Source organism: Podarcis erhardii (assembly GCF_964252035.2).
Source record: "Podarcis erhardii genome assembly, chromosome: 2".
NCBI lineage: Eukaryota > Metazoa > Chordata > Lepidosauria > Squamata > Lacertidae > Podarcis > Podarcis erhardii.
In genome coordinates this window covers 122,692,929-122,711,394 of record NC_138498.1, presented here as the reverse complement: position 1 = coordinate 122,711,394, position 18,466 = coordinate 122,692,929, and the positions used below count along the sequence as shown (strand labels likewise).

The 18,466-nt window shown below is 45.2% G+C and overlaps 2 protein-coding genes across 3 annotated transcripts in view; both read left to right on the top strand.

Annotated features, from left to right (window-relative positions):
- Positions 1-18,466, top strand: part of LOC309336346 (uncharacterized protein) — a gene marked incomplete at its 3' end in the record, with an annotated part of 43,490 nt that overhangs the window by 8,080 nt on the left and 16,944 nt on the right. The gene's annotated exons all lie outside the window — the stretch shown is intronic.
- LOC309336546 (zinc finger protein 862-like) lies at positions 1,968-17,518 on the top strand. 2 transcript variants are annotated; one of them, XM_081852483.1, is made up of 9 exons: positions 1,968-2,027; positions 3,011-3,250; positions 3,527-3,653; positions 5,576-5,653; positions 7,668-7,748; positions 9,633-9,782; positions 9,858-10,060; positions 11,517-11,675; positions 13,648-17,518. In XM_081852483.1, the coding sequence occupies exons 2-9, from the start codon at positions 3,176-3,178 to the stop codon at positions 15,493-15,495; spliced, it is 2,721 nt and encodes a 906-aa protein (XP_081708609.1). In that variant the 5' UTR covers positions 1,968-2,027; positions 3,011-3,175; the 3' UTR covers positions 15,496-17,518. The 2 variants fall into 2 exon arrangements, with proteins under 2 accessions (XP_081708609.1, XP_081708608.1); XM_081852482.1 differs by having other exon boundaries at positions 1,970-2,027; positions 9,633-10,060.

Sequence of the window (18,466 nt, the reverse complement as noted above, 5' to 3'; positions counted from 1 at the left end):
ATTATTATTATTATTATTAATAATAATTTCCTGATTCAGAACTGAATTTTGGTAGCAAGTGAAATACAAGTGGATGCCTGGGGGAATTGAAGGAATGAGCCTGTAAGTTGGCAAAGCTTGCCACAAGTCAACAATATGATGCAGCAGCAGCAGCAGAAAAACGAAGCAGCAGCAGCTAATATTCTTGGCTGTACTGTGATAGGAATTTTATGGTCTTAGATATATGGCAATGTTCATAACCGCACATACATAGATCAACACAGGAAGACCAACCTGGAACCATTTTGATTCCTAAACTGACCAAATCCTTTCTCTGCAAGGTTAAACTGGAAAAGCCTCCCCATTGTCTCTTTCCTCACAAATCCTGTCTCAAGGATATGTCTGTTTGAATAAGGTGTGAGCCTGTGACCTGGCCCAGGAAATAAGTATTTTACCACTACAAAAGAATGGCCAGGCTCCTCAGGCAATCCAATCAAGTAACCTGCTAGACAGGAGATAAACAACAACAGGAGAAAAACAATATTAAAATTTCTGTGATGTAGGTGGGATGTATCTGAGGGGTGGTCTTAGGTTACACCCCTTCTGTGATGCATGCATAATGTTTCTGGGGGTGGTCTTGATCTAGAGGATGGGAATTTCAAAAGTCTTTATAAGCCCTTGCACAGCATTTTGGGGGGTCCTCCTCCTCTCCTGCCTGTGAGGGGAGCACCCTGTTGCAACAGATCAATAAAGATCAAGCTTACTAGCTGCTTTGCTTCTCAATATTCTCTGGTTGGCCTCTGTTATTCTCTCCTACCAATAGGGAACCTATGTAGGGACTCTATATGGGCTCTTGGATACCCCATAGGGGAAAAGGGCATATTTTTTATTTACAACAGTACTCTCAGAAGTATAGTGTCCAAATCAAGGGAAGCAATAGTACAGTTCTTCTCCTTGGTCATGAAGTTCTGTGTCCAGTTTAAGGAAATTAGACACCAGAGTTTAAGGAAATTGGCAAGCTGCGACATGTGCTGAGGTTTATCAAGATCATGAAGAAATTCCTTCCAGTAGCACCTTAAAGACCAACTGAGTTAGTTCTAGGTATGAGCTTTCGTGTGCATGCACACTTCTTCAGATGCACACGAAAGCTCATACCTAGAACTAACTCAGTTGGTCTTTAAGGTGCTACTGGAAGGAATTTTTTTATTTTGTTTTGACCATGGCAGACCAACACGGCTACCTATCTGTAACAAGATCATGAAGGTTCTGGAAATCTTTAAAGAGGAGAAGGGTGAGGAGAAATCTTGCAGCTCCTTTCATTTAGTCCTCCAACTGGGCAAACGAAGCGAGCTCCGGTTCCTAGAGGGGCAGGAAGTCTGGTTCCTAGAGAGGCAGGAAGTTAAAATCGGCTTCCTAGAGAAGCAGGAAGTCTGGTTCCTAGAGAGGCAGGAAGTTAAAAATCTGCTTCCTAGAGAGGCAGGAAGTCTGCTTCCTAGAGAGGCAGGAAGTTTACAATCTGCTTCCTAGAGAGGCAGGAAGTTAAAATCGGACACGACTAAAGAACAACAACAAAAACATGAGGAAAGCAAATTCTATTTACACAAATGCAAGCGCAAGTCGAGCTCTTCTTCAGGCCTGTGCTCACCCAACTCAGCTAAAATATGGTGGGCTGGGATAAAACATGTGCATGTGATCGCTCCTTTGCTATGCAAAATAAAAGTAGAGTTGGAACGGACCCCAAGGGTCATCTAGCCCAACCCCCTGCAATGCGGGTCATATTATGACACTTTCCCTGCTTGGGAGACTGCTGGCTACCGCTTTTTGATTTATGTTATTTCCCCTTAGTGTTGTTTTTTAAAAACCTCCCTAAGAGCGTGTTAAAAGCTCGCGTTTGTTTGTGCGTGAAGTCCTACGAAGGGTTAATACACAGAGCTCTGCTTCCTAGAGGGGCAGGAAGTTGGGATCGGGAGGAAGGGGCGGGGCTTCAGCCTTATTGCTTCCTCCGGGTTCCGGACGGCGGAAGGGAGCTGCTGGATCGGGCGCTACAGGTGAGAAGAGGTGTCAGGTAGGATGGAGGGAGGGAAGGGAAGGATATGGAGCCGGGGGGTGGGAGCTGGAAGGAAGAGAAGGGACCCCACCCCACTTCCTTCCCATTCCTCCTCGGATCCTTCCTAAGGGGGCCTGGCCCAATTGGGAAGTCAGAAATCGCTCCCAATTGGGAGTCTCCAGCTGTTTCTTGGGTCTCCAGCTGTTTCTGGACTCCAACTCGTATCACAAACTCCCATCATCCCTAGCTAGTAGGACTGGTGGTCAGGGATGATGGGAATTGTAGTCCAGAAACAGCTGGAGACCCAAGCTTGGGAATCGCTGATCTACGTATATATGATATGTGAATAATAGTAGTAGTAGTATATGAAATGGGAATGACAAATCCTACCAGTAGGAGTAGTAGTAGTAATAATAATAATACAGTGGTACCTCAGGTTACAGATGCTTCAGGTTACAGACTCCGCTAACCAAGAAATAGCACCTCGGGTTAAGAACTTGGCTTCAGGATGAGAACAGAAATTGTGCTCTGGCGGCACGGCAGCAGCAGGAGGTCCCATTAGCTAAAGTGGTATCTCAGGTTAAGAACAGTTTCAGGTTAAGAACGGACGTCCAGAACGAATTAAGTTCTTAACCCGAGGTACCACTGTAATTTATTATTTATACCCTGCCCATCTGGCTGGGTTTCCTCAGCCACTCTGGGCGGCTCCCAACAGAATATTAAAAACACAACAAAACATCAAACATTAAAAACTTCCTTAAACAAGGCTGCCTTCAGATGTCTTCTAAAAGTCAGGTGGTTGTTTATTAGCTTGACATGTGATGGGAGGGCAGGTGGGCACCACCACCAAGAAGGCCCTCTGCCTGGTTCCCTGTAACTTCACTTTTCACAGTGAGGGAACTGCCAGAAGGCCCTCGGCGCTGGACCTCAGTGAGCTCAGTGGTCTCTTTTCATTTGCTTGCGTGTTTGTTTACTGTATTATAGCAGAGGCTGCAGATGGCCGACGTTCCTCCGATCTCCTGTTTCTCCCCTGCAGGCACTGGGTGACCCCGCTTGACGGCTGCAACATGCTTTAAAGTGCATTGGGGGAGCAGCTGTAACAGCCCTGGGGGTGGCCCCGTTCATCCTTCACGCCCTGAAGGCAGGGCTATGGCCACAGGTTCACAGCCGGGATTGTCTCTTCCTTGGGGTGAAGTTGAAAGCGCTTCCTGGCAGCCACCTCAGGTATGGGGAGGAGAATCCAAGAGAGTGATGGGAGTTTCCTGGGTGCCTCTCTGTGTGTGGAGATGCAAGGGAGACTGAAAAAATATGCCTCTTTTTCCCTTCCCTTCCTTCCCCCTTCCCTCCCTTTCCCTTTCCTTTCCTTTTTTTTTACTTTTGGCCCAGCAAAAGTGGCTGTGATGGGGACGGATAGGTAAATGAAAGCACACATGCATCTATCACATCTCCTTAGACGCTTGGAAAATGGTGGAATGAATTCTACCATACTCCTTTGTCCAGGGCCTGGTGACCTTTGAGGACGTAACTGTGTTTTTCGAGGCAGAGGAATGGGCTCTGCTGGATCCGCGCCAAAAAGCTTTGCATAGGGAAGTCATGGAAGAGAATTACGAGACTGTGGCCTCTCTAGGTAAGGCTGCTTATTTTTCCATTCAATAATAGATATCTGAGGAATGAATTTAGTAGCCCCCCCCCCTCCATACGTCCTTGTAATTGAGCCCTTTTCTGATGTTATTGAGCAGTTAAATGCAATTGCACTTTCTATTCTATTTGCTGCTTCAAAGGTTTGAGCTTGTATACTGCTCCGGATTTAGGGAATGCATGTCTCCTAGTAAAGGTAAAGGGACCCCTGACCATTAGGTCCAGTTGTGGCCAACTCTGGGGTTGCGGCGCTCATCTTGCTTTATTGGCCGAGGGAGCCGGTGTACAGCTTCCGGGTCATGTGGCCAGCATGACTAAGCCGCTTCTAGCGAACCAGAGCAACGCACGGAAACGCCGTTTACCTTCCCGCCAGAGCGGTACCTATTTATCTACTTGCACTTTGACATGCTTTCGAACTGCTAGGTTGGCAGGAGCAGGGACCGAGCAACGGGAGCTCACCCCGTCACAGGGATTCAAACCGCCGACCTTCTGATCAGCAAGTCCTAGGCTCTGTGGTTTAACCCACAGCGCCACCCGCGTCCCACATGTCCCCTAGCTTCCTGTTAAAATCCTGCAGCTTTTCATTCTGCAACTGTTCTGGGCTTTTTGCTTACTCTCGCTTTTGTTGTGCTATAGGTGCAAAAGCATCTAAGCAAATGAACCCACTTCAATTAACTAGAAGGGAGTTTGAGCTTTTGGGCCACTCGGGCAGACGTCTGTGGATGCCACATGACAAACTTCTTCATTTTCCCCACCGGAATCCAACATCCCTGTGGTTTTTGTCCTGCGAATCAGCAAGCACAGCATGAGCACAACAACCTAAACACTCAGCAATTGTTTTAGTAGTTTTTAATTTGTGTGGGTTTCGTTTGTTTTCACTGAGGGAGGGGAGATGTGGCTGGGATAATAATAATAATAATAATAATAATAATAATAATAATAATAATAATTTTATTATTTGTACCCTGACTGAGTTGCTCCAGCCACTCTGGGCTGCTTCCAGCACATACAGAAACATAATAAAACATTAAATATTAAAAACTTCCCAATACAGGACGGCCTTCAAATGTTTTCTAAAAGTTGTGTAGTTCTTTATCTCAACATCTGATGGGAGGGCGTTCCACACTGCGGGTGTGACTGCCAAGACGGCCCTCTGCCTGGTTCCCTGTAACCTCACTTCTCACAGGGGGGGAACTGCCAGAAGGCCCTCAGTGCTCCATCTCAGTGTCTGGGCTGAATGATGGGGGTGGAGATGCTCCTTCAGGGATACATGGGCGCAAAGGAACAATGCTGACCCTTAGAGCACACTCCTGTTCGTTCCTTTGCAAGCACAGCTTATGTTCACTGTCTTTTTAAAATGTGGAAACAGCTAAAACAGCTGTGGAACTTCTCCAACTCTCCCTAGGAAATGGAATTGGAAGCATGCTGCACTTCAGTATGTTTCAGCAAAGACATACTTTTTTGAACCTGGGAAGAGCAGTGGTTCAGGATAGGGGGAGGGATGATGTGGGAGGTAGGGCAAGCTGGGTAAGGGGCATATGGCACAGACAGTGACTGTATGGTGTGCCAGCAAAACAAGGGGTGTTTCGATTGTTTTGTCAGCCAGCCCTCAGGTTTGTGGCTGCTGTTGCTGAATACCAGGTCGGTTCTGAATATGACCACCTTCATCCCTGATCTGATTGTGGATGAGGAGGCCGATCTGGTCTACATCCCGGAGACCTGAGTGGGTGAGCTCGGTGTCCACTTGTTGCGGCACCTGGGCAAACATGAGGGTTGGGTAGGGGTAGTTGCTGTGGCCTATAGAAATCCCATCTCACTCTCCAGGCTCTCTGTCTGGTTGGCTGGCTTTGGAACAGCTGGATATTTTGTGGTAGAATCGGACGTAATTGGTCCTGTGTGTTTCCTTCAAAGTATCGGACCTCAATTCCTGTTGGGAAGAAGGAGAAGATCCACTTATCCGGCGTCCTAGAGAAGAGGAGATATCAATCGGTAAGTGCTCAGCTGTCTAGAGCCAGTGTGGTGTAATGGTTAAGAGCGGTATGTTGCGTTCGCAAAGTAAAGGAAGGATTGAACTCTGATTAATAAGAATACACACAGAGGCTTGAACCAGCAAGACTCTGGGAAGGGTGCCTATAATCGTGTCTCTCTGTGCCTGTCCCGTGTGCAGCCCCTGGCCCAGGTGTTTTATTCACAAAAGAACTTTTTACAGAGTGTTCGTAAGAACCAATCAGATTTCCTTTGAGCATTTCCACAAACCCACGCGGGGACAAGTTAAACTACTAAAACTAAATAAAAAAATTCCTTCCAGTAGCACCTTAAAGACCAACTGAGTTAGTTCTAGGTATGAGCTTTCGTGTGCATGCACACTTCTTCAGATACGTATCTGAAGAAGTGTGCATGCACACGAAAGCTCATACCTAGAACTAACTCAGTTGGTCTTTAAGGTGCTACTGGAAGGAATTTTTTTATTTTGTTTTGACCATGGCAGACCAACACGGCTACCTATCTGTAACTGGTACTAAAACTAATTAAGCACAAATATTTCTGGGGTAAACAAAGAACAGAACTACAAAGAAGAGCATTCGGCAACCCTGGAGGTAATAAACAAAGCAATATATATGATAAGGTGGATGGCCAGGAGGACAGTGACCATTATCCTCTTAATGTGAGATCTGTTTCCTGGCCCTAAGATTAACATCCTAAAATAAATATATAAGAAACTACTTCAAAGAAACTTACCCACTATCTTTATGGCCCAGGATGCCTGCCTGGCGAAGCAAGAAGCAACTGGGCTGTGTACGTGACTTCTCAGGCAAGAGAGATGAACAGTAGAGAAATGGCCAGAGATAAAGAGGTGTAGATTGATCAAGAATCACATCAAAATAGTTTAAACCCAGTCAATGCAATGCTTTCATTGCTGACACAGATGGCTTACTCTATACTTGTTATAATTCCTCATAGCAATCCCACCTGATCACTACATCTCTGGATATTTGCACTCCTACAGCGGTAGTCTTGTAATCTGGTCAACTGGCTTCGCGTCTCCGCTCCTCCACATACAGCTGCTGGGTGACCTTGGGCCAGTCACACTTCTCTGAGGTTTCTCAGCCCCACTCACCTCACAGAGTGTTTGTTGTGGGGGAGGAAGGGAAAGGAGAATGTTAGCTGCTTTGAGACTCCTTTGGGTAGTGAGAAAGCAGGATATCAAATCCAAACTCCTCTTCTTCTTCTTCTGGGGCTCCTTTTGGTCTCAGTATTGAAAGATTTTTGTTCAGTGACTTTCAAAGAGGGTTAAGTAAATTCAGGGAAGGTAAAGCTGTCCATGGCTTTTAGCCAAGACAGCTATACAGTGGTACCTCGGGTTACAGACACTTCAGGCTGCAGACGCTTCAGGTTACAGACTAACCTAGAAATAGTACCTTCGGTTAAGAACTTTGCTTCAGGATGAGAACAGAAATCGTGCTCCGGCGGCGCGGCGGCAGCAGGAGGCCCCATTAGCTAAAGTGGAGCTTCAGGTTAAGAACAGTTTCAGGTTAAGAACGGACCTCCAGAACGAATTAAGTTCTTAAGCCGAGGTACCACTGTATATCAAACATCTCTGAATTTGGGAAGAACAGCAGGAGAGGGCTCTTGCCTTTCTGTCCTAGGGGATCCCCATAAGGAGCAAGTTGGCCTATGTGGGGATACGGGACAAGACTAGCCTTTTGGCTTCATGCAGTAGAGTTCCACTTATACAGAGAAAAGATGGCCTCCTGGTTGAGGTTTCGCTTCCACCTTGCCTTGCATTAAAGTAGCTGCTTTGGCTTCTAGAATGCCTCTTAGCTGAGCTAAATGGGCAGTGAATGGCAGCTCCCAAACACCAGATTGATTCCTCTGGGTCCACACAACCATGTTCTGTCTGATCTTCTTGGTTTTGGGGAGGAGAACATAGTAGTTAACAAACTTGGAATGGCTCCATCTTTTGTACTCAGAAGTAACTAGCCTGTTTCTGTTTCTATAGCAGACGTTCTGAAACCAGACCTTGTCTCTATGCCTGGAGAAAACCCAACAGGACAAGCCTCTGAGGAAGGGAAGAAATTGGCAGGTACTGATATTTACAATGTCAATGAAAAAGATTATAATGGGAACAAAACTATGGTGCAATATCTATGCTATTTAGGCTATATCCAAAGCTTGCCAGTGAAATACACCCCATCTCTCTGTGTTAAATAAAGCTGTGCACCAGATCCAGCCCAAACACTAATCCTAAACGAAATTGCATCAATTCGTGGAAATCTGGGCTTGAACCAGATTGGGTGGAGACAGCCAGAGATTGTCCAGAATCACTTTGCCCCATCTAGAGAGATCTGGTGCTGATAAATGGCAAGACAGTTAGGCGACAGGACACAGTAGAGGTGACTGAAAATGAAAGACATGCAGTCTTAGTAGAAAATAAATCCTATTAACTCTCGGAATTCCTTTGCAGTAAACATATGTCATCTTCTTCTTTGGCAATCACTTGTAACCAAGTAAGATTGTCTTCCATAAACATAGTTTTAACAGTGAGTCCATAAGTGACTGTGGAGGCCAGTTCTGAATCTACATGTCCTTCCACATGTGGGGACATAGGTTTCTGGGCAGGAATTGATCACGGTGAGGCTTTGCCAAATGTTCCTTCCTCTTAGCACCTTTCTCCCTTTCGTCCTGAGTTTATTGCTTCTTCAAAGTCCATGACACCTTTGGTAAAGGCTGTTCTCCAACTGGAGCGCTCGCAGGCCAGTGTTTCCCAGTTGTCAGTGTTTATCCTACTTTTTTTTAGATTTACCTTGAGAGTCTTTAAACCCTTTTTGTTGACCACCAGCATTACACGTTCCATTTTTAAGTTCGAAATAGAGTAGTTGCTTTGAAAGACGATAATCAGGCATCCACACAACATGACCAGTTCAACATAGTTGGTGTTGAAGAATCATTGCTTCAACACTGGGGATCTTTGCTTCTTCCAGTACACTGATATTAGTTCACCTGTCTTCCCAAGTGATGTGTAAAAAATTTTGGAGACACCATTAATGGAATCTTTCGAAGAGTTGGAGATGGCGTTGATAAGTGGTCCATGTTTCACAAGCATACTGGCGAACAACAGCAGATCTCTCCACATGTGCAAACAAATCCTTCTGCAGAAGCAGTTCCTATTGGGTCACAATCAGCTTTAGAGAGCAGTGCTGGTTGGGAGAAGCCTCTTCTCTGCTCAAGGAAGGTGCGCTGCTTCTACCCATCAGTTGATAGGTAGCTGTGAGTGTAACTTGCTCTAGCAGAGGAAGAATCAGAAGTTTGCTATAAGCTCACAGTTGTTCCTTTGAAGTATCACCCTTACCTGCCCCACACATGTTCTCAGGTATGATGTCAGGTGCAGGGTGACTGGGGAAGAGGTCCTTAAACTGTTCTGCTGGACCAAAAGGGGCCAAGTTTGGTCCGTGGGCTGGAGGTTCCCCACCCCTGTCTTCCACTATAGGGTGTTCAGAAGTTAGGTAAAGGGACCCCTGACCATTAGGTCCAGTCGTGGCCGACTCTGGGGTTGCGGCGCTCATCTCGCTTTATTGGCTGAGGGAGCCGGCATACAGCTTCCAGGTCATGTGGCCAGCATGACTAAGCCGCTTCTGACGAACCAGAGCAGCACACGGAAACGCCGTTTACCTTCCCGCCGGAGCGGTACCTATTTATCTACTTGCACTTTGACGTGCTTTCGAACTGCTAGGTTGGCAGGAGCAGGGACCGAGCAACGGGAGCTCACCCCGTCGCAGGGATTCGAACCGCCGACCTTCTGATCGACAAGTCCTAGGCTCTGTGGTTTAACGCACAGCGCCACCCGCATCCCTTGGTTCAGAAGTTAACCACATTTAAATTTGGCATATAGTGGGGAAATGGTCTGTGATTAGAACCTTTGTTTTTCTCTTGAGATTCAAACATGCTTCTCCTCTCTCCCCACCATCAGATGATGTGCAGAATAATGGGAATTCTAGGGAGCGATGGTCGCCAGAGATCATCAAGAGCGAAGTAACAGAAGAGATGACAGAAGAGACGCAGAACAATGGGAATTACAGGCAGCAATGGATTTTGCCATCGGGGATCGTCAAAACTGAAGGTGCAGAAGAGATGCAGAATAATGAGAATTATAAGCAGCAATGGATTTTGCCATCGGGGATTGTCAAAACTGAAGCAACGGAAGAGATGACAGAAGAGATGCAGCGCAATGGGAATTATTGGGAGCAATGGACTTTGTCATCCGAGATCGTCAAGAGCGAAGCAATAGAAGAGATGACTGAGAATCTGATGGGAATAGAATGGCAAGAACAAAATAATTCGAAGTGTGGGAAGATGAAAGCGTTTGATGCTCAGAATCCTAACATCCAACCGACTCCAGTATGTGTGATAGTGTTTACATATAAATTAGAATTAAAAAGGAATTCCAAATTGCAGAGGGGAGGAACCATTTGAATACAGGGAGTGTGGAAAGAGCTTCAGACAGAATAACCACCTTAATTAATCATCAAAGAACCCACACCAGAGAGAAGCCGTTTAAATGCACTGAGTGTGGAATGAGCTTCAGCCTTTGCACACACTCTGCATATAAAGGGAGTAAAATTAAATGGAGGGACCGGAGTATTTTGGCATTGAATGAGTTTACGACTTCTATTGTTTGGAAGGTGAATCAATCAGTGTAGAGAAAAATGTAAGCAGTGAGTTTTGATGGAAACATAGTTTCTGAAGTCAAAAGGATGCAAGATGACTAATGGCCATTCATAGCTGCCGTAATTGATGACAATTCAAACTTTAATAGCTGTATTGGAATGAAAAAGCATTCCCACAATTCAAGCTAGGTAGCAAGTGACCGCCTCTGTGAGTTGTTATCAGGGACAGACCCAGGCATTCCACACCTGGGCCAGCCAGTCGGAATAGGACTTTGGACAGGTAGTGTAGCAAGATAGGGAAATGTTTGGAGAGCTCAGGTGGAACACGGGCAAACATGCATTGCACACTTTCTAGTAATTCTCTGCAGCCTAATGTGGACGGGAGGCAAGCTTAGGGGAGACGAACATGAATGAGGTCTTATTGAGAGGTTCGGGGCATTTCAGTTTGTGAATGAATGGGTTCCTGCAATGATTTGAGGAGAGCAGGTTTTAAGGTGTGAAGGTATGCAAGGGTATGGGAGATATCATAGAACCTAGCTGACCTTGCAGGTGGGAAAGCAAATACTGTATTGTCTTTTCACTTTTGCAAGCTCCTTTTTGGGTGAAGACCAGGGTGGATTTTATTTAAATCAAATTGGTATAAATCACGATTTAAATCACTAGTCAATAAAATTTGATTTAAATCTTTTTTTTACAGAAAGACTCCTTGCTGGTATCATCCTAATACAGTGGTATCTCAGGTTAAGTACTTAATTTGTTCTTGAGGTCTGTTCTCAACCTGAAACTGTTCTTAACCTGAAGCACCACTTTGGCTAACGGGGCCGCCTGCTGCTGCCTCGCCACCGGAGCACAATTTCTGTTCTCATTCTGAAGCAAAGTTCTTAACCTGAAGCACTATTTCTGGGTTAGCGGAGTCTGTAACCTGAAGCGTATGTAACCCGAGGTACCACTGTATTGACAACCAGAGGAAGGTTTCATTTTTGGAATAATAAATTTTCAGAGTAGTTTTTTTACAGTTATATTGATTTGGTTATACTATTAGAAATACATAGACAGATAATTATGAAATCATGATGAGGTTTAATAAGTTAACTGTTTATATTTGGGCAATGCCAGTTTTTTTAGGAAAACCCAGCAATAAGGGAGAAGAGTCTAGCTGCTCTAATACTTGTATTATTAAATCTCAGAGGAAAAAAGTCAGGCCATCAACGTTTTCGAAGTGGAAGCTAGAAAATCCGTGGCTGGAAATGTTTGCTGATGTTATGATATGCCTCGTCTGCAAAGAATTTGCACGGGCCGAGGATACGAGTTTCGTGAAAGGCTGTGCAACATTCAAGATTGAAACGGTGAGTTTATATTTATATTCTGCACATACAATTTGCCAAATTTGTTAAATGTGACAGTTGTTTGGGTTTTTTAGTTAAATGGTTTGGGGAAACCATAGAATCCTAGAGTTGGAAGAGACCACCAGGGCCATCGAGTCCAACCCCCTACCAAGCAGGAAACACCATCAGAGCACTCCTGACATATGGTTGTCAAGCCTCTGCTTAAAGACCTCCAAAGAAGGAGACTCCACCACACTCCTGGGCAGCAAATTCCACTGTCGAACAGCTCTTACTGTCAGGAAGTTCTTCCTAATGTTTAGGTGGAATCTTCTTTCTTGTAGTTTGGAGCCATTGCTCCATGTCCGCTTCTCTGGAGCAGCAGAAAACAACCTTTCTCCCTCCTCTATGTGACATCCTTTTATATATTTGAACATGGCTATCATATCACCCCTTAGCCTCCTCCTTAACCCCCCTTAACCAGCCATTAACAGCAGCAGATTTTAGTAGGGCATCATGAGAAGCAGCTGCTAATTTTTCCTTGTTATTATTAGGCTGCAAGTTACCGTATTTTTTGCTCTATAAGACTCACTTTTTCCCTCCTAAAAAGTAAGGGGAAATGTGTGTGCCTCTTATGGAGCGAATGCAGGCTGCGCAGCTATCACAGAAGCCAGAACAGCAAGAGGGATCGCCGCTTTCGCTGCGCAGCGATCTCTCTTCTTGTTCTGGCTTCTGAGATTCAGAATATTTTTTTTCTTGTTTTCCTCCTCCAAAAACTAGGTGCGTCTTATGGTCTGGTGCGTCTTATAGAGCGAAAAATACGGTACTTTTGCAGCTGAAACAAGACACGGACGTAAACATCTTTCATATGTCTTGTTTTGCTGCTTAGAGTTGCCACTACTGCAACAAAAATGATGGAAACCTATAAAGAATTCTAGCCCGTGGTGGGTGCTACATCTGCACAGCTCCTCTGTTTTGTTGTTGTTGTTGTTTGTTTTTTCCTGTGTGACATCATCTTTGCCAGACTCTGTGCCTTTAGGCAGCCTCCTGCTTATTCGATGAAACAAAACGGATGAATGGCGTTGGGTGTTTTTGTTCTTTAGCTTTTTGTCCTTAAAATCATGTCTGTTCTGGTTTTTAAAACAGCAAAACATTCCAATTTGCAATTAAATAATGCCCTAAATTATTCCTTGAGCTCAGAGCTGGCAGAGGAGGAACTGACTATCATGTCACCACCAGGCTCCTGTGGACCCCAAGGCTGGTTACCTGAATCCTACAGAATCACAAATGCTGTAGATCAAGCCAGATATATTTTATTAAATTTCTAGAAATGTCACATATGCACTCCAATACATAATAGATTTTTCTTTTGTTTTGTCGACTTCCCATCCCGTTTTCCGTGGTGTTTTTTATTTCTCCCCTTGCTGCATTTTGTCTTCTTTCTCTTATACTAAGGACACAAGTTGCGCTGTGGTCTAAACCACTGAGCCCCTTGGGCTTGCCAATCGGAAGGTCGGCGGTTTGAATCCCCGTGACAGGGTGAGCTCCCATTGCTCTGTCCCAGGTTCTGTCAACCCAGCAGTTTGAAAACATGCCAGTGCAAGCAGATAAATAGATACCGCTGTGGCGGAAGGTAAACAGCATTTCCTTGCGCTCTGGTTTCCGTCACGGTGTTCCTCTGTGCCAGAAGCAGTTTAGTCATGCTGCTTGCTTTCTCCTGCTCTGGAGGGTAGGACTCGAACCAATGTCTTCAAGTTGCAAGAAATGAGATTCCAACTAAACATCTGGAGAACCTTTCTTACAGTAAGAGCTGTTCAGTTGTGGAAGTTGTGGACTCTCCTTCCTTGGAGGTTTTAAAGTAGAGGTTGAATGGCCATCTGCCATGGATGCTTTAGTTGAGATTCCTGCATTGCAGGGGGTTGGACTAGATGACCACTGGGTCCCTTCCAATTCTATGATTCTATAATAACAAATTTCATTTTTGTTACCTTTTCAGATAAAAAAACACGGTGCATCTGCTACTCACCAAAAAGCTTGCCGTGCCCAATTAGCCAGGTTGAATCCAATGTCCACACCCCTGTCAGTCCCGACGGTGCAGGAATTAAGAACGATGGATAGCAATTTGCACAGTAACTTGGAGAAGCTGTTCAATACGGCATACTTCATCGTCAAGGAGAACTATTCGTTTGACGACTTCCCGGCGTTATGTGCACTGCAGAAGAAAAACGGCTTGATAGTGGGCGAGACGTACAGGAACGACAAAGCGGCCAAGCAGTTTGCTCATTACATTGCGGAAAGCCTTCGGCTGGAGCTCAAGTACAAACTGAGTAAAGCAAATTTCTTTGGGATTTTGGCCGACGGCTCAACAGATAGATCGAACGCGGCTTCCGAGATTGTTTACTTTTATTATATAAATGAAGCTGAAGTGAAATGTAGTTACGGAGCCCTTAAGGAATGTCCTAGTGAGGATGCAGGGGACGTGAAGTCGACCATCAAGTCGGTTCTCGACGAATACATACCCGATTGGAAAAGCAAGCTGACGGCAATAAGTTTCAATGGGGCTAGCGTTGATACGGGCAATGCGTCTGGGGTTGCGAAACTGTTCCAGGACAGCTGTCCAGGTTTGGTGGCTGTGCACTGCGTCGCTCAGCAGCTGGAGCTTGCGATAGGGGATGCCTTAAAGTCCGTCAAATTCGCCGGGCTTGCCGAGGACGTCGTGAAAGGTATATACACGTTTTACCACAGTAGTCCTAAAAGGGCAAAGGAGCTGAAAGAGATCGGCGAAGTCCTGAACGAGAAAGTGCTTCGCCACATGGGTATCAGCGGAATCAGGTGGCTGCAGTCGAAGAACTCTGCCGTGAAAGCCCTGGCCAACAATCTGCCTGTAGTTGTCGTGCACTTGCAGCAGATTGTGAGCGGCTCCGGCACAAAGCCAGACAGGAAGGTGGAGGCCAAGCTGAAGGGGTACTTGAAGCGTTTGAAGTCGGAGCGGTTTGTCAGGTTTTTGTTTTTCATGGACGACGTTACGCACACGCTTACGAGGCTATCCGAGGTGTTTCGGAGGAAGTGTGTGTCCGTCAGCGACGTGAAAACCAGCTTGACGGCGACGAAAGAGAGGTTGCAGAGGATGGTGAAAGACAGCGGGCCTCAGCTGCAAAAGTTTGAAAGTGCCGCGCAGCTGGAAGGCGGCGTGTTAGTGTACAAAGACGTGGAAATCATTAGTAGCGCAAGCGAAGTAGGTTGCTTTGAGGAAGATCGGCGGGTCTTGCTGAGTTCCATCGTGGAAGCGATCGACAAATGGTTTGACCGCATCGGAAACGACAGAGTTCTGCGAAACGTGGAGATATTTGACCCGTGCAACATACCCAAACCGGTCGGTGGAAGGGACACGTCTGCAAGTAGCCACGGAGAAAAAGAATTGAGTGAACTCTTGCAAGCCTTGCCCAGCAACGTGAGAGTCGACAAGGAAGCCATCTTGGAGGAGTATCAAGAGTTCAAAGTGTGGGCTGGCAACAAGACAAGCATCACGTGTGAAGAAGCTTGGCAGCGCCTTCAGGCAGAGTCAACGGCTTGTGCTTCGTATATCAATATATGCAAAGTTTTGAACTTTTTGCGGGTCCTCCCGCTTAGCACTGCCGAATGCGAGAGGGGGGTTAGCCAACTAAACCTGGTTAAAACGGACAGTCGGAAACGTCTGCTTGCAACGACCATTGATGACTTACTGATGATCAAGATGAATGGTCCGGACCTAGAGGTTTTCAATGCTGCAAATGCAGTTAATTTGTGGTGGAACGATGTTGCCAGGGGCCGCATCAGAAGACCCCACTTTAAAAACAAAGACTAGGGTGTTTTAAAAACCGAAGTATAGTCCCAATATTTTTATTGTATAAACAAAATGAAACAGGTAAGTGTGATTTATTCATTCGCCTTTTGTAGCAAGCTTTGCAGTTTTTTTTCAGTCCTTGTCACAGAACTCATAACAAATTTATAGTAATCTTGGCAAATAAATTAGTGTTACAGATTACTGTAATGATAGTGCCACCTTCTTATAATTGGTTTATGGCTTTAGCATAAGTCAGGGCTGAATGTAGGTTTTCTGTCACCCAGGTCAAAGACCCAGTTTGGCCACTCGCCTCCCGGATGTGTGTTTGCGTACATACACATACAAACAAACAAACAAACACACAAACACATCAACACATTTATTCTTAAAGGGCATAAAAAGTAGGCAGTATTTCATTTGAATACAAAGGAATCCTAAGAAGCATTATGACTGTATGGCCAAAGGGTCAATGAGCATCCCTTTCAGTAAAAGCAAATTGTTTGTCAAAAGTAGAACTTCCATGTGCAGCAATTGTCTATCTGAGGTCAGGTTTTGAATTGGATTTATTTGGTCACGGGATCATTAAAAGACTGCATTTCCATCAGATCAGCCAAGACCCTCTGGTTTACTTTTAAAATACTTCCCCCCCCCCCCCTTGAGGCTTTTTGCCACCCATCTTCTGTGCAAAACCTTTCAATGAATTTTGATGTGTGAATTTACTCCTGAGTAAGCTTCAACAAGATTCCTTTCCGTTATTATTTTTTTGATTACTCGTTTTAGGAAATGATGGTTTTGTGGTCATTTTAGGTTCCATGTAAGGTGGGGGGGGGGAATGCTTTTTGCGAGTCTAAAGTAGAAAGTGCCCTTCCGTTACAATCCTAATGCAACGAGACTGAGCAGAGCTTGCCAGGGAACTGCCTCTGGCAGGAAAAATGCTCACACACCCCTTATTTTCCTGTGTGTAGATCATGCGTAGTCTGTAAAATGACCCAACCTTCGCTATTTAAACACATTCAAAGTTCTGAAGGGGTCATAGAATTGTAGAATTGGAAGGGACCCCAAGGATAATCTAGTCCAAATGATTCTCTTCCTCAGATTCTCGACCCTCCATCCCTCCATTTCTTTTTCACACAGTAGCAAAAACCCACAGGGGATCCTATCTTCTGCTTCACTGGGGAGAGCCACGCTGCCCCTTCAGATTTTCCAACTCTTCCTCTCCCTGTAATTGAGCCTGCTTCATCTTCATGGGGAAAGGGGAAGGATGGAGCTCATGGCTGCTATTCACTTTCCCATCTTTCTCTCCGGCTGAAGCCCAGGCATGCTAGGAGCCTCAGTGATGATAATAATAATAATTTATTATTTATACCCCTCCCATCTGGCTGGGTTTCCCCAGCCACTCTGGGCATCTCCCAACAGAATATTAAAAGCATGATAAAACATCAAACATTAAAAACTTCCCTAAACAGGGAATGTCAACCAAGTACAGTGGTACCTCAGGTTACATACGCTTCAGGTTATAGACTCCGCTAACCCAGAAATAGTGCTTCAGGTTAAGAACTTTGCTTCAGGATGAGAACAGAAATCGTGCTCCAGCGGCGCGGCAGCAGCAGGAGGCCCCATTAGCTAAAGTGGTGCTTCAGGTTAAGAACAGTTTCAGGTTAAGTACGGACCTCCGGAACAAATTAAGTACTTAACCCGAGGGTACCACTGTACTGGAATAAAACTTCACTGTCATAACAGAATAATTTACACACTGTCAGAATGGAAGAATGCATTTGCCCATAAGAAAATCAAAATCTAACAGTGATGCTATGGCTCTGCACAAGTAATAAATAAAATACTGTTGTCAAATAAAGCAGTGCCACGTGCAAATCTAGCACAATATTTTATTTTATATCTGTACATATACACATACATGCTGGTATTTATAAATATTACTTATGCAAATTGCTTACGGTTGGCTACTATTGCCGAGGCTGAGCCCCATTTCTGTTCGTGGTGTCCAATTTGCAATTGCTATTAAAAATGTGGTATTAAAAATGTGTCCCTGATGTGAATTGTGTTTCATTCATTCATTCATTCATTCAGAAAGAAAGAAAGAAAGAAAGAAAGATGACTGTAATTGGTAAAATGTGCAACTGAATTGTTAAATGCATTTTAATGTTCATGATATACACAATTCATTTTTTGATTTGTAATCTTGTAAAAGAAATGGCAGCTAGGCATTCGTTGTGGCAAACATCGTCTATGTTTAAGATGCCATTTGGCAACTAGCTTATATCTTAGAAGGTGTTTCTGTCTAACACTAATGACTTCCAAGTTCAATATACGTAAATCCTGAAACATTTTATAAAGCTTTGAACAGCTCAGGGTCCGTGAGAGCTTTTCCCTGCTTCTCCTTGACACAAGTTGCTAGACATGTGTCATGCCAGTTCCAATTTCAAAAGGAGCTTTGAGAACTTCTTGCTACCTCTGGAATCCATGGGACGCGGGTGGCGCTGTGGGTTAAACCACAGAGCCTAGGGCTTACTGATCAGAAGGTCGGTGGTTCGAATCCCCACGATGGGGAGAGCTCCCAATGCTCGGTCCCTGCTCCTGCCAAGTAGATAAATAGGTACCGCTCCGGTGGGAAGGTAAACAGCGTTTCCGTGCGCTGCTCTGGTTCACCAGAAGCGGCTTAGTCATGCTGGCCACATGACCTGGAAGCTGTACGCCTGCTCCCTCGGCCAGTTAAGCGAGATGAGCGCTGCTACCCCAGAGTCAGTCACGACTGGACCTAACGGTCAGGGGTTCCTTTACCTTTACCTCTGGAATATTAGAGAGACACTCTCTGCCTCCTCTCCCAATTGTTGGGGCATTTGATACCCTTGGTCCTTCGGTCGGGTGGTGCATGCATTTTAATCCACAGACAAAACATCCTTTTCTCTCTCTCTTCCATAAGGCTAAAATCTTCTCCATTTGGCAGCGGTTGTGGGGAGCGGGGTCCCCTAGC